We start from the raw sequence: 16,484 nt of genomic DNA, 5'->3' as shown, positions 1-16,484 counted from the left end.
CACCCCTAAGTGGGTAATGGATAAAAAAAAAGAGGCGGTATAAAGATGCAAAAAAAGATTTGCAGACTCCTCAGACTGAGGAAGAGCATGTTGGCTTGAAACGTCACACGTTAATAAAATCCTTTAAACAGGAGCTCCTCAGTGGACTGATCGGTATTTTGTTTAACACAAATGTTGTGTTGGAGCTGGATTCATAATAACAAAGAGAAACTAACCGCTGGTGTTGGTTAAATGATGTTTAATAAAAAGGTCTCTCTCTGTAGGAATCTCTGACATGTGTACCTTTAATTTAGACTCCAACAAATGTAAAATATATCCGTCCATGGTTAAAACAGCAGAATGGATGTTTCAGGTTGTAGGACTGCATCCTGTATCATTCTTTAAACAATGTCAGCAGACATGTTGGCCTACATTCACAGATCTCAGTTTAAGGGTCAGTGTGCTACTAATGTTTGATTTCGTGCAAATACTGTTGTTATTTTTTTTCACAACAGGAGATTACCAGCTGACTTTAGCCCCCTGCTCTCAGCGAGTCCCATAAGTGATTCATAAAAGCGCATCAGTGCACAATGACTACAGCACAGGACCACCTGCTCGGGGCGGACACACAGCTGCTTCTAATCCTGCAGCGCAGGTTGTTCAAGTTCAGTGTGGCATGTTGAAAAAACGTCTCAGGAAACAGCAGTCTACCTCTGAGTGGACTAAAATAAATTAAACTTTGAGTGGAGGACGTTTGATCAGGTTGATCATGACTTGTAGACGTCGTAGCGACGGTTCAGAACATGTGTAAACATTCTGATGTTTTGAATAAATGTAGAGTCCCTGAAGTCCTAAATGAAAAATCATGTTATGTTCTAAGGAAACAAGATGCTTACTTGTTTCCCCAACTAAGGCCCCATGTCCACCTAGCGCTTTTCCACTGAGAATAAAGCGCTGCACGTCCCTTCTGTTTCTATGACAACAGCTGCTGTATGACAGACGGCTCTGATGCAAACTGCACGTTTTGTGTTGGAGGTCATTTTTTCAGACACGGAGCAAAGAGGTTGTGCGTACAGGACACAATTTTGTAGGGGGGCAAAATTCCGGGAATATTGTATACTTTGAAAAGAGCGCCGATGACTTCAACAGCGCCTTTCTGAAAAGTTTAAATATTTTAAACTCCAAATGCTCAGAGTCGTACTGTTGTCCGGGCGACCGCCTGCTGCTGCAAACGCTCTCTCATCATTGTTTTAATTGAAAAAACACAGTGGCACTCCTGAGTGATGTCAGCCATCTGTTCCTGCAGGGGGCGCCTGCCATGCTGGAAATGCTGTCTCAGTCAGGCTGAGAGCTGGAGCTGAGGTGGGTTTTAAACCTCCTGACAAACTGTTACACCACGCCCACCTGTCAATCAGGTCAGCTACACGCCTAACTATGGAAAACAAGTATCGCTGTCAAAATCAAAACAGAGCTGTTTAAAAAAAAAATCACCCCCCTACAGTGTGTGCCTGTGAGGACAATAACTAATCAGACCTATTTGTTTTTTTGTACCAGGCTGTAAACATGTTAATTTATGCTGTAAAAACTGCTTTTTTGGCTGTGGTGTGTATGTGACTTCCTGTGTTCCTGCAGCCAGCCTCTAGTGGACACTCGACTAACTGCAGGATTTTGCACTTCTGCATGGCTTAATTTTTCTAGACTAGAGGTTGCTGCTTTGAGGACAATTGACCTAACTCCTGATAATTATTTTGTGTGCATAAAATAAAAAAAACACTTTATGTGGCTCCATAGTCAAACATTTAACATCAAAAATAAATAAAAGCATGTAGTCTTCATCTCAAGCAGGGAGTTGAAGACTTCTGTGACTGAATAATTAAAACATCAAAAATACAAACTGACCGAGTTTGCAGCGGGCTCTTTTCTTTGTTCAAAGAAGAAAGGGGACAAGAGACCCCGCTGCGTGCTTGGAACGGACTCCTTCTCAAATCTTGGACATCTCGGCCAACTCGGGTAGAACTTTCAAATAATTCCAACAAAGTTTTGTGTTGTGGTTTCAAAATAAACCCATTCTTTGTGTATTGCAAGCGGACACTTCGCTGAACAAAGCATGCTGGGTTTCCTCCCTCTTCAGGTCATTATCATGCATGTAAAGACAGCATTTGTGGACTGTTCAAAAAACGCTTGGAAGTTCTGGTTTGATAAGAACGTCGCCTCAAATAAATAGAGGTTGGCAGTGCAACACCAGGTGAATTTGGTCCTGGGCTCTGGGTCCATAATCTACAACTATCAACAGTAGCATAGAGAGCTCAACTGGATGCTAGCAGGAGTGCTAACTCCACATGGAGAAACAGATGGTGCTACAAAGAGCTACACAGCAGTGGCGCGTTGTAGACTTTACCAAACACGATGGAAATCATCACGCAGGAAGAAAGTTGAAACCTTTTTTCCCTCTTTGAGACCCCAAAAACTGACTGAATGAGACAAAGTGTGCAGCTTGAATAAAGGAAACTGTTAAACATGATCTTGGTGGAGGAGCGCCTCATCTCAGTATCTTCAAAACAGCGTTAGTGTTTCTTGTACTTCAATGTTGTGTGGGATAAACAAGTGATGTATTTTGGTCTTGAAAGCAGCGTCTGTGCTGCTCCCCACATACACTGAGCCCCTGCTGGCTGAGGTGAGCTGATAATTAGCAGCTCCTCCACTGATTCACAGCAGCTGCAGTTAAAGTCATCATGTGCCTGCACGGAACAATCTCTGTTTAAACAGGGTGTAATGAAAGTACAGACACCAGAGGCACAGACGCCTGCAGCAGTCAGGCCCCGATGGGGGTCTGGATCCAGTTCCAGGTAAAAGACCATGAGGGTAAAGCGATTCTATTGAGTCTGTTATCCCTCTTTTCACTTTATGATTGTGAGGAGAGAAACACTCTCACAGTCATACAGCTCTCAGTGATGCCTCAAATAACAGATTCTATCAGCTGTCACTCCTTACTGCTGCTCAATCTTTAGTTTCAAATCTTCTTACATATCAACTCATGTTAACTTTGTAAATTATAATTCACATTTAAAATCAGATAGACCATAAAGGGCATGCTTTAGGGCAAGCATTTTCTTCTTCTAAATGAAGATTAAATTCAGTGTATAAGTCACACAAAGGTTGCTGCATCCTATTCACCTGTCAGTGTCAGTTTAAGCAGTGTTAAAATCCTGAGATAAGGGTTAGTGCAGCCGCCACCATCACCCAATGCACGCCACATGACGTGATTAGAAAATTCAGGACATGACAATAACAGAGGTTTCAGAAAAAACAACAGATTGTGGCTCATGAAGTCATCAGACAGGGCAGCAGTTTAAACATTTTCCCCTCTGAGAGACCCCCCAATACAGACTGCATCTTTCATACACACAGGTATAATCCAGGTTTTACGACGTTATATCGTAGTTACAAAACTTTACTAATGCATCTTGCAAACCATCCGAAGTGCTAACACTTTTGTAGTGCTTTGTAACCCTTCACACAGAGAAGTCCATCAGCAGCAACTCATCCATTCATACACATTCACACACCAACGACGAAGCAGCAGGAGCAACTTGGGGTTAAGTGTCTTGCCGAAGGACAAATCGACATGTGGCTGCAGGAGCTGGGGATTGAACCCCTGACCATCCTGTTGGAGACAACCGACTCTACCACTGAACCCCTAACATTACCCCGTGACCCCTCTCGCTCCTCTCGAGCTCTCTCGTGCAAATATGGAAGTGGCTCCACCCACATTTTCAGGTTGTCTCTGGTTGTGAATGTTGAAAATTTGAACACTGAAAAATAGCATCTGATGTTATCAAAATCCAGATAACGCACGGTTCTCTTTGACTAAACTGTGACTTGAGCATTTGTAAAGATTAACTTTTTTAGGATTAAAAAAGGAATCGATTCATGGACATTTGGATTTGAAACATGATTCAGAATGCATGACAGCACCTCAAATCTAGCCTCTGATAGGTCGCTCTGCTAATCTGGTTTTAAGTCTAAAACGTGGTGCTGTTCTGTTTCAGATATTTCTGCTTGAACTGGAAACTCTTGAAGGGACACAGTGGGATGTCCCATATCAGGAGGGTCTAGAAAACGAAGATATAAAAGACAATTTGTACCCCCCGACAGTCACTGCTTTTCAGATACTTTTTAAGTACAAGGATTTTGGGGGTGGGGCTTGCAGCACTGACTATTTCTGATTGGCCAGGTAGTATTTTCATTTAATATTGCTATCAATGTTTTCATTGCATCTTAATTAAGGTTTACAGCAAATGTTTTCCCGATCTGCAGCTCCTCAGATTGGACTGGACTGAAAGCTCCCGGAGCCAAAGGTTCCTGGAACTTCAGGTGGAAACATGACGGATAAAAACATAATATGTACCCTCTCCCTCCTTTACAAACTCAACAGTGCAGAGCTTTAAAGTAATTCAAAGTGAAGAAGCTTCAGTACCTGGCCGGCCTTCGTCCTCTCACACACATACGTCTCGTACACGGTGGCGAAGGTGGGGGCGTTGTCGTTGATGTCAAGCAGGCGGATAAAGATGGGAACATGGCTGCTCTGACGGGGATTATCTGCAAGGCAAACACAGGGAAGAGTTCATGCTAGGGAACCAAACCCCCTCTCCGCTGTCATCCACTGTCACGCTGTGAGCTGTTTCCTGGAACAGGCTCAAGCACTTCACCGCTGAGCAGCCGCTGCCTTGCTTACGGGCGCCGCACAAGGATAAGTAAAGACGTAAATATCAAATGTGAAATATAAGAGCGAGGAAGAGAAAGGAGTAAAAATAAGATGTTGCATAAGCATTGACATATACTTCAAGCGTTCACTTTTTTAGAGCTCCGTCATTTTCACAGCACGTCTCAGCTCAGCCCAGCAAACCAATCAGTCCTTATTTCACACTCAGGCTCTGATCAAAATGAACCTCACATGTTATACTGGGAGTCCTTCAGCTCAGGTTTCACTGTGAGTCATGAGTCATGTGAAATCATCAGTGTCCAGCAGTGTCAGCACAGTGTTGTGAACCAACACTACACATTGTACCTTTTTTCTCTCTGTACTACAGTGAGTGACACCTCCAGAGACCTCTAGTCCTTAACAGACCCTGATCTGTGTTTGGAAATGGATTCTTTCAAAAAGGAGACTTGTGTTCAAAAACTACGACGGAGCCATGTTAACATTTTTTATTTTTTTTAAATTTCAAGATTAAACTCGTAAATTTACGAGAATAAAGTCGTAAATTTACGAGATTAAACTTGAAAGTTCTACTTTCATAATTTTCGCGCAGGCTGGTCTCGAACTCATAAATTTATTGTCGTAAATTTACGACTTTAATCTCGGAATTAAAAAAATAAATAAAAATTAACGTGGCCCTAATCCTCCGTTGTAAGAAACACACACACACAAAAAAATGATTATTTAAAAAAGAAGATTTTATTAATCATTAATCATATTAATAATGACACACACTGATAGAGAGATGTCAGAGTGTGTGTGTGTGGGGGGGCTGCCCACAGCGAGCGCTCCATAGCTGGTTGCCTGATTCTTAGCCTTGCTCAAGGGCACCTCAGTGGTACTCAGGATGTGAACCAGCACCTCTAAAGCTACCAGACTAACTTCCAGACTTGGTCCACACCTCTGGTTCCCGAACCAAGTCCCTACAGACTGAGCTACTGCCGCCCCGATAACAATCAAGGTCACAATATTCACCAATAACTAGTTGACTGTTAGCATGTTAATTATAGCATACTGGCTGCTTATTAGCAGTGGCGATTCTAGGGGCCTGTTGGGGTCCTAGGCAAAAATGTATTGGGAGCCCTCTAACCAGCGTTCTTTATTTAATATTTTCACTCCTTCTTCATTGACACATTTTGGTTTTCCTCCTGGCCTGGGGCCCCAAGTCGTTGCCTGCCTTGCCTATTGACATGCATTAGTCTTTAATCTTCACACCTACTTCTGGACACAGATGATAGAAATGACTCCTTTACACACGTGTTAGCCAGAGAAACCTCACCTATTGTCGCTGGAAACACATCTCTGCTTACATTTGAAAGCGTTACTGTAAAGAGCTAAAGAACAAACAAATTAAAAACCTTGACTTAAATGACGTGGCTACAAAGCCCTGCGCCCCTGACTGTTTCCCGTTCAGCCACTCATAGATACTATATTTAGTGTGATTGATGTGTGGTGGTAGCAGACGTTGTGTCTGGCTCCATACAGCATCAATACATCACAGTGTCTCTGTAAATAGTCCCAGCCCGGCTGCACTTACTGAACTCAGTAGCGATGACGGAGATGTTATGCCAGGCGCTCGCTTCTCTGTCCAGACCCCGGAGCAGGAACACAGACCCGTTTCCTGGGTGGATGTTAAACAGGCGGTCCATGTCTGTGCGACGGTCAATCGAGTACCTGAGAGAAGAGAGGCAACAGGAAGGTGAGACGGGGGCTCAAAGTGAGTCCAGAATCCCCAGACCCTGCACCAGGGAGTCACTGTGTTGGGAAAGATTACTGATGTCTCTTTTTGATTTGTCTCTTTGATTTTCAAAAACAGAATTTGCAGAGAGAAAATAACGTTATTATAAGTTAATTTACAACTATTAACTATGCTACTTTCTGTTCCTTATAGTGCTAACATTAGCTAACACAGGGAACATCAGCTGAACGTTACTGTGAAAAAACCATATTCGCACGCTAGACAAAGTTGTCCTGTACCGTGCTTAAGCACAATTGCCCCCCCCATTCCCCCCGCTGGCCTGTACTCACACTGCTCCAGGACTAACCGGGCCTGAGCACGGTTACCTCTTGTACATAACGTCGTCATACAACACATTGTGGCTTTAATGATTATGAAGTTTACAAAACAGGCGGACTCAAAAATAAAAAAGGGACGCATGAACAACAGGAGAGCAACTCAGAGAACATGACTCAGCTACTTTACTTACTGAGTGTGTTATTCTGAGTCATGTTAGTGAGATATATGTCATGATTGGTTGAAGAAACAGAGGAGGTGGAACCAATTGCAGATACAAAGAAAACTAAATTTATTAAACAAAAAGCCAAAGGCAAACAAAACTCACTAATTCAAAATGTTCAACAGAAATCCAAAAGGGGAGGAGCCACGAGGAAACACTGGAAACTCTGAGATAAACGGACAAACTACACTTACAACAATGATCTGACAAAACGAGGGAAGAAACACAGAGATTAAATAGACACAGGGGTAATCAAACACAGGAGAGACTAATGACACAGGTGAAGACAATGAGGCCAATCACACTGGAGGGAAACACACAGACAGGACAAGAAACACTGAGGACAACTATGACATAAATACATGAAACACTAAAGACACACAGAACTCAAGAATTTAACAAAACACACTAGAACATATAGAAACACTAGGATGCAAAGTTACAAAATAACACATGAAACACTAACCTAGAAAACACGCAAGGGAAACAACACCATCAGGGAAGAATGAGAACTAAAAACAAGAAAATCTAAACTCTGAAAATCTACAAAATAAGAAACCCAATCATGACAATACAGACAGAACACTGCAGGGTTTCTTCATCATGAAGGCCGTCCACGTTGTGTACCCGTGCTTGTGCTCGTGCATGAACTGAACCTCTTCAAAGCGGGCCAGGGCCAAGGAAGTGTACTGAGCTTGAGCAGGGATTGGAGCTCTCACACTGGTCAAACAAACTGGACTTTAGGGGTGAAGCGCCCTAAGTCTCAATGTGGTCGCCTGATTTAATACATTGTAGATACACAAAAATAAATGAAATAAAAGGGTCAGATGAAATCTAAACTGTTGCAGCAGCTCTATATGTTGTGCTGTAAGGTCGTTAGTTAAAAACAAGTTAGTAACTCACCATGTACTATCGTTTAGTGAGACTGTCCTTCTCTAAAACCTTGAGGTGAACCGAAACCTAAAAAGAAGTTCAGCACTAACACTGATCTGCAGAGTTAGATAACAGCCAGCGTTTATATTGTAACAAGTCGAATCAAATGATTGTGATGGCTGGAAGCTGCTGCTTTCTGCCCTTCTCCTTTCTTTTCAATCTCACTGTAGCCTTTTCAACACATCAGAGCCACTCGAAAATCTGTTCCCCCACTGTCTGCAGACTGCTCACAGAGCAATCTCTATTTTTGAACTAGTTGCTGAATGCAGCTATTCACAGCTTCACAGCACTCCATAGATAATGGAAGTGCTGTGCCTTTGCTTTCTGCCTGTCAGAGTGGAGGCACACCGCTGTGTGAACAGGAGCTGCATGTGAACATCAGGTAGTGTTCCCGATCAAGGGTCGCTTTTTACTACCACCATGTTTAACGTCACACTATTATCAGCTCTTAATTATGCACCGTTCGGTCTTAATGATTGATTTCCATAATGAGAGAGATGAATATGAAAGCAAATATTGTTTGAGAGCACGAGCGCTCCATCATGATGAGAAAGCACTCAACAGTAAAAGAATTGATGAAACAGTCACAGTAACAAAGGCCCAAACACACGGGTAATTGGGATTGAGTCTGAGCGAGTGTGAGGGTGTGTGTGTGTGTGTGTGTGTGTGTGTGTGTGTGTGGGTGCCCCCTATGACACTTAATTTTAAGAGCACTCCATGCTCCCGTGCATGTTTTAATTGGAATATGTTCCTCATCAGTTGGCTGCTTTAAATGTAGAGACACACGAGCTGAGCTGAAGTCTGCTGTCACACGTCTGTTCAGCCGTCTCTCTCTGGTTCACCGCACACTCCTCTGGCTGAACGTGGCAACACTTTTATATCATTCATATCAAAGTCCCTTACTCTCTCCTTTTTCCTTGTTGTTTTAAAACTCAAATTGGCCTTCAGGAAAGTTGAGAAAAAGTTTGAACATCCTGATCAATACCCACCGCCGCAGAGCAAATTACAGAGGGCTTTAGGACTGTTATTCCGTAAACATCGGCGAAATTCCCAGGATGTTCCCGACACGTTTGAGTAATGGACAATTACCAAGAGGAGCGCAGCGGAGCTCAAACTACCCAAATGCACAGAGTCACAATAATGAAGAGTACTGCAGAGAGGCCGTTTAAATAGAGCCAGGAGGTGCAGCTCTCTTGTTGTAGATGCACTCAGCAGTTTTCACACTGATGGCTTGGTTTATCATTTCAAACACTGATTACTCTTCTCTTTCAACCTTTACCTGGACTCATATTTCTCCTCTCCTTTCACATTCCTATAGGATCTCATTGCAAGCCTAGAGAGAATTTACGGTTCAATTACGGTCAGACTTCAGCCAACTTCAGCTGAGACTTTAAAACTAAAAGTACAGGAAGTGAAGATAGGAACATTTTGAAGAATAGTAGCCCTTCACTGCAGAAACTACGGAAGCCCTTAATGGACATGCATCACTACATTTAGTGCAGATCCCCTTCCCTGTGATAAAGAGTCATTTTTGATTGTTTTCTAAAGATTTTGACTTATTTATCTCAGGATAACAATGCTGGTATTCCTTTAATAACGACTTTACTCCCCCGTCTTCTTAAGATCAGGAGAAACTAACTCGTTGTCAAAGGGAAACCAGCGTTGTTATCTCGAGATAACGAGATAAATAATTAGAGATCAAAAAAACAACAGAAATGTTCTTGTTATCGCAGACAAAAGCATGTCTGTTCAGGGTTTCTATAGAAACAATACTTATTCTTTTAATGCTTTAAAGGAATCATATGTAACTCTGACCCCTAGTGTTTAAAATGGGTACTGCAGTCTAAATTCTAAACATTGTAGAGAGCTGTCTCCCTCCGCCCCCTCCTCTCTAGAGTCGATGTTCACACAGGTCACCATGTGGTGGACACTGCAGCTTCAGTGTTTATCCAGCTCTGCATCGGTCTGTAAACCTTTCTGTGTTCTAACCTCTCTCCATTTTTCAAAAGCATCTCCAATATTGATCCTAGTTTGAGCACGTTTCTGCTCGTGGAGCTTATTAGAAACATGCAGAGGCTTTTTAGGTCAGGTACAATCACTTCTATCTGAACCACTTCTCTTGCCCGCTTCCATCGCTGCAACATAAACATCTAAATGAGCTTCCTTCTTTGCCTTACTTGACCATGCTTCGAGCTCCGTCGGGATCCATGGCACTGACTGAGCCCACGGCCACGCCCACTGCAGCATCCTCCTTCACCTCCATCAGGTAGCTGGCTTTGTCGAACAGCGGCGGCTCGTCCACGTCCTCCACGGCAATCCGAACCGTGGCCATGTCTTTGGAGCCGGCTGAGGAAAAGCGCGGGTCCAGCTGTGTGTTCTGGACCTGAATCTCCACTGTGTAAGACGGCTTCTTCTCAAAGTCCAAAGGCTGCAGAATCACAGAGACAAGCAGGAGAGACTGAAGACCAGAGCTGTGTATGAAGGTAAAACCAAAACCAGACCTGCATGAAGAAGACCTTACATTAAGGTTCTTTAACACATTCCTGCACCTCTATCCCATGGTTCAAACCCTGGCTCAGGTTCAGCAGATGGCTGAGTCATCATGAGTCTGGTCCTGCCCACAATTTCTGCCTCTTAAAGGAAGTTTTTTCTTTCCACTGTAACTTTGCTAAATGTTGCTAAGTGCTCATGATGGATTAACGTCAAGTTTTTTTAAATATAGCAACGAAAAAGGTCTTTTACCTGCTCTTTGTAAAGTGTCTTGAGATAAAATGAGTTATGAATTGGCACTTTACAAATAAAGATTGATGGATTGATACTTCTTTTCATGGGAGTTGTTTTTCTAATCGTTTGATGGAATATCTTAACTAGAAACAGACGTGTCGTTTCTTTCTTAAAACCTATCAAACCTCCATTTTCCATAACAGTATTTCAACCATTAAACGGGAGAGTATGTTGAGTGTTTAGAACAAACAGAGTTTTATTTTTTCACAACAAAAGTTCAGACGGATGACTCATGTTTGTAATAATGGTTTAAGACATTTAGTGCAGCAGCAGAACTTAGTTTTATGTTTGGTGTCTCATCATGATGAGATAACATCTTAAACCCCCTCGTTCAGATCCTGCAGCAATGACAGAACAGAGCGTAAGACCAGAAACCTTGCAGCTGAATTTGGCTGCCATATTGGGAGTAGGACTGGGTGATATGACCTCAAATCAATATCACGATTAATTGAACATTTGACCTCGATTACAAGTAATAATTTTTGTTTTATGCCCTCATAGTTCACTGACGAGGTCTGTACTGTAAATATGCTCATCTATTAAAGCTGGGATATGTTTTCTAAGGACAGAGTGCATATCTGATGAACAATTTTGTGGTTATCAAAGCATCGCTTGAAATGAAAACGACACATTTTAGTTTTAAAGTAGAAATTAACTTCTCTGAAACATGTCACTGGAAAAAAAAATTGTTGGATTGGAAACATTTGCCACCAGGCATACGTCAGGCCTGTGTCATGGTCGCAGATGAAGAAAAGAAACCATTTAAAGATGTAAGTATAGTTAGCATCCTTACTCAGTTTGACTTGTTTACTTCACTATTATTTTGTATTTTGATATGCAGGACTTTTAATCCATGCATTGAACAGTGAGCTTTGATACAGCACATACATGAAGAAGACGCAGCAGCAGGTTTGATGCAAACTCCTGGTTATCATTTAATGCAGAGAGGGATTGATGTAACGTATGATTTCATGTGAGGAGGATCTGTGTACAGTAAGAACACGTCTGTATCGTTTGGAGCTGTTGTCTGTCTGAATGAAAAGAACAGAACATGCTGTAACAGGGAAACTCTAACATGAAACTAAGCTGCTGACGGATCCAATCTGATGATAAATGATGATAGTTCTTCCAAAGTGAACGTGTTGATGAAGTCTGTTTCTTCCACAATAATGCAACAAAAGCTCCAGATTTCCTCCAGCAGCTCCACCTGTGCTGTCTCCGCTTCTTTTAAAGAATCCTGCAGATTCTCTTCGGCTCGTCTCCAGCTGACAAAATATCATTACTTCTTTGTCAAAGCTTCCAGACATGAACAAAGGAGTTTCTAAATATCACTTCTGATTCCACATCAGTAAACAGACACTCTGCGAGGACACTGTGATTCATTTTTCAGAATCCAGCAGCATAAAAAGCTTCAGTCCTGCGTATTAGCGGCTGCTGCAGAGGCTGGGACGGGGGGATGTGAAGGTAAAGATGAATAAGTTTAATTTGGTTTCTTTCATCTGTCAAGCATGCCCAGGCTTTGCATATTTAACAGTATGTGCAAAACAGACTACGTGGGCAGGGTCCTTATGAGTAGAAAGTGTGGGATCTGCTGAATCACAGCTTTAGAATTAATTTGGTTTTTACCAAAGCGGTGAGAGGAATATCAAGATAATTAACAGACAGGCTCATCTAAAGGTGTGCTTCAGATTTCCCCTTACGTACCACACATGTAGTCAGACTTTACAAACACTGGAAGTAAACTCTGCTGTTCATTTGACCTGCTTATATCTTTCTATCATGTTGATAAGCACCATGTAGAGATTTAGTTTGTTAAGTTTTTAAATATGGTTCACACTCTGAGCCCGCAATGAAGTCCTTCTCCGTCTCACCTTGCTGACGGTGATGATGCCTTCCTGAGTGTCTTTGTCGGTAGAGATGTCGAACATGTCCATGCCGTCTCCGCTGACGATGGTGAAGTACATCTCAGCGTTCTTCCCGATGTCTCTGTCGGTAGCTTTGAGCCTCCCAACTGGAGTACCAGACTTGGACGACTCAAAGGCTCTGAACTGGTAAATTCCTGAAAACACAGAAAGAAATGGTAAATGGACTTGAGCTTGAATATTTATTTTCTCGTCTACTCAGAGAGCTTTTACACCGCAGGTCACACCTGCATGTGTATGAATGGATTAATGACTTCTGATGGACACTTTACCCAGCAGCCTCTACCATGGCATCGTTCTGAGCAAAGTTGTCAACAAGCACCATCATTTAACAAAGCTGGTGTTACAGAATCAACGAAGCCTTTCATACACTCAAAGACTTTTAAGAGACTAACATCTGACATCCTCTCACAGCTGAAGACGAGGTGTCAGCAACTCACAGACATTTGAATCACAGCCTAAGATTTTGCAAAGACTGGGGATCCTGCAGGGTAAGAAACTGCAGGATGACAACTAGATTCCCATCATGTACCTGGTGGATATTTACAACTACAACTTTAAAGCAGAAAACTGAAGAGGAGGAGAAACTGTGGAGTTCTGTGACGTGGCCTCCTCTTTACATCTCGAGGGAGTAAAGGTCGTCACAAGGTTTCATCATCTGTGAGTATGCTACTAGCTATTAGCTATAGCTAACATAGGGCTGCAGCAATTTCTGGCCACCGTTTTCCCCTCCCAACTCCTGTGTGGTACAAAGAGGAGGACATGTCAGAGGGACATCTCATCATCTTTCTTCTCCTTTTCCAAAGTCAGGAGAGCCGCACGTTACTTCACCTCCCGCCATGTTTGGTGCTGCTGGTGACACCGCTCCTATTGGTCGTTGACAATGGTCACATCACTAAACAACACAATTTGCATCAGACAAGACTAAAGACCTATGATCACATCAAGACATGTTTGGTTTAATCGTAACACCAAGTGGAGAAACAGACCGCCTTAAAGCAAACGAGTGGAACACACACCTACTCAAGCAAAACTCTCAGGATTTTTGAAATGGGTCCAAGACTTTGAAAAAGCTTGAAATGCCCTTGGGGTCGTGCATAATTCATGCTTCTTTAACTTGACTTCTCGTCTTGGCCTTTATGTGTGTTGAAAACTGGCAATGGCGCTAAGGACTGACCATGTGCATGAACGTTATGGACAAGGCGGCATTTATGCCGTCTCCATTATTTGTGTATATTTATTCAAAGCATGGCAAACAGTCGAATGTCAAACTACGCCTGTACTCTTCTGCATCTTGAGAAGAAGAAATCAAACAAACTAAAGGACTGCAGAGTTGTGAGGCCAGGCCCTCTGTGTTCTGTGATGTTTCTCCGCTGAGTCTGGTGGCTTTGAAGGGAGTGATGTAAAAGGCCGTTTCTGGTTTGAAAAAAGATAAACACCCCACACCATATAAAGCTTCTATTTCTGTAAGGGTCCTTCTGTAAGGTTGTCAGACTCTCAACATAACAGTCTGAGCCTGTCAGAGGCAAAAACAAACATCTTTTAGAGGACGTACTTTGATTGGGCCAAATTGCCTCTGAAGATTGCTTACGGCCTGTTTAACTACCGCCGGCTGAAGACATCTGCTGCAGCCATTCTAAAAGTTTTTGTACTTCTAATTTACAATGTCCACCTTCTGATAAAACCTTCTTCCCTGAGAGGACTGCAAGTGTCTGGAAGGCTAGCTTTGTGATCCTGGAGGCTGCTGTGATGGAGTTTAATCCTCTCTGATTTATATTCTTGCCTCTTTTATTTTGAATATGTGTTAATGTCTGACTGTGTCACTGATCCTCTGCCTTGTAATCTGCTCGTCGCTGCCTTTTAACCCTCAGAGGGGGCTTTATCTCCTCTAATACTTCTCATGGTTCCTACTGATTCTCCTGTCCACATTTCTTTTGGGGGTTATTCACTCAGTGGTCCGGTGTTTGTGTTTCTTTGTTAGTTACCTGTGAGAGCACTGGGATTAAGAGCTGCACAAGCAGACCTGACTAAACATAAAGCCCAAACATCACCAGACTGACTCAACTGGTCCTGAATCATAAATCCTCTCCTTCATGTTAGTCAGCGATGGAGCAGGTGAACTCTCTTGTAAGCGTGAATCAGAGAAAATCAAATCAAACAAAGACATGGAGAAGTTTGTCTCTTTTTTAAAGAGTCACATGACAGCATCACTGCTGAACCAAGAACCATCTCTGTGTTGTTGTAAAAACTTCATAACCAAGAAAAAGACAGGCAGACAGCAGGAACAAAAGGAGCAGAAACAAAGTTGTGTAAATGCTGATGGAAGCGCGGCGCCAAGACAATGTCTCCCCTCCCCACTGCTGACTATCATTAAAAAAGACATTTCAATGTATTTTGTCTAAGTGTGATTCCTTTTGTTCTCTGGAATAAGTACCAGCTCTGAGGTTTGTCATCAGAAACGATGAGGCCTGTGCTAACACTTCAGTCAGCTCGTTTGAGTCCCTGAAAGACGACGGCATGAATTCAGATGAGACATCATTCTGCTATCTGGACCTGAGGCTGCTTCACATCAACCCACTTCCCTTCTCCAGGATGTGTGAGATGAAGTGTACACAAACACATGCACACACAAATCAAGAGGTGTACATAAGCCACTTAAGTGTGTAATCATTTGCCGCTGTGACACAGCAGGGGTTGTACTCCCTGGAAGCTACACACTGCTCAACCTGCCACTGTTTTGGTAAATCTATCAGGGTGTTTGTGTGTGTGCGTGTAGTTCTCAGTACAGGTATGTGTTCATGTAACTCCACGCCTTGTTCTGAGGCATTACAAACATAACGTTAAGATCGATTCTAAAATGAACATAGTCCCAGAGGAGAACATTCCCAGGTCGTCTAATAATTCATTCAATCATTTGACACTTCACAGACGATTTAAACCAGGTCCCCACCACACTGAGTTTTAAGAGTACGTTACCATGGTGATCTAGCTGGGTTAAATGAAAGCCAGCTTAGTGACACAGAAAAAAAACTCTGACTATCGGCTCAATAAACAAACAAACAAACAAACACAACATGCCAGTTAAGAAACCAGACCAAAGCAAACGAAAAGAGGTCAAACCAACAAACAAATAAAACCACACCAACATTTCAAACTAACAAATTTAAAATCAAATCATTTCAAATCAAATCAAACAAACAAACCAGACCACAAACATTTTTCTCTGTTTATGATTTTGTCTCACACGTCTCTTTAAACCTTTACAAAACCAGCCTGAAGCCGACTTCAGGAAACCAAATGGACCGAGCCTGACCACTCACACAGCCAGGCGGCTGCTTTCTGCTGAGAATGCGCTCTACACATTCAACAATTGGAAAAAGGACGCTGGCGCTCAGAAAAAAACGCTAGGTGGCCACGACGAACTAAGAGGCTAAACCAGACAAACAAACCTACTGAAGGAGACTTTTCTTTAAGCTCTAGCAGCAGAGTCCATGCTACACTGACCTAACAGTTCATGCTTTGAATCTTATTAAAATCATTGAAATAATGAAAACTAAAAAGATTGGGTAAATAATAATAACCAGCATAATTAAAATTATTAAAGTCAGAAAGGTTTCCTGATTGGTGTCAGCATGAGGTGACGGTTCAAGAGGCCAGCAGAAACATTTTAATTAGACTTTAAAGAAAGAGTGATTGAAGGTGTTCAGAACTCAGCCGACACCTTCACATGTCGCTGTCTCTGATGGTTCCCTTTAAAGACCGGAGCACTGCAAACACACAGCATGTGCACACATTCTGAGCGGTTTCTTTCTACTATTCTAAGACTTTTTGGGTAGTCGATTCACACACCTATCTCTAGAAAAATACTGC

General features: G+C 42.5%; 1 protein-coding gene across 1 annotated transcript in view; it reads right to left on the bottom strand.

The window, feature by feature from the left end:
- The window catches only part of cdh6 (cadherin 6), an 86,031-nt gene that overhangs the window by 15,094 nt on the left and 54,453 nt on the right, over positions 1-16,484 (bottom strand). The window contains exons 6-9 of the mRNA XM_061043781.1: positions 12,564-12,751; positions 10,086-10,336; positions 6,276-6,412; positions 4,457-4,578 (exon numbers count right to left, since the gene is read on the bottom strand). Coding sequence (XP_060899764.1) covers positions 4,457-4,578; positions 6,276-6,412; positions 10,086-10,336; positions 12,564-12,751 — 698 coding nt within the window. The remainder of the gene's footprint in view (positions 1-4,456; positions 4,579-6,275; positions 6,413-10,085; positions 10,337-12,563; positions 12,752-16,484) is intronic.

The sequence above is a fragment of the Labrus mixtus genome, chromosome 8, assembly GCF_963584025.1.
Source record: "Labrus mixtus chromosome 8, fLabMix1.1, whole genome shotgun sequence".
In the NCBI taxonomy this organism is placed as follows: domain Eukaryota; kingdom Metazoa; phylum Chordata; class Actinopteri; order Labriformes; family Labridae; genus Labrus; species Labrus mixtus.
The sequence above is the reverse complement of the archived record's forward strand: the minus strand, read 5'-3'. Positions and strand labels throughout refer to the sequence as shown.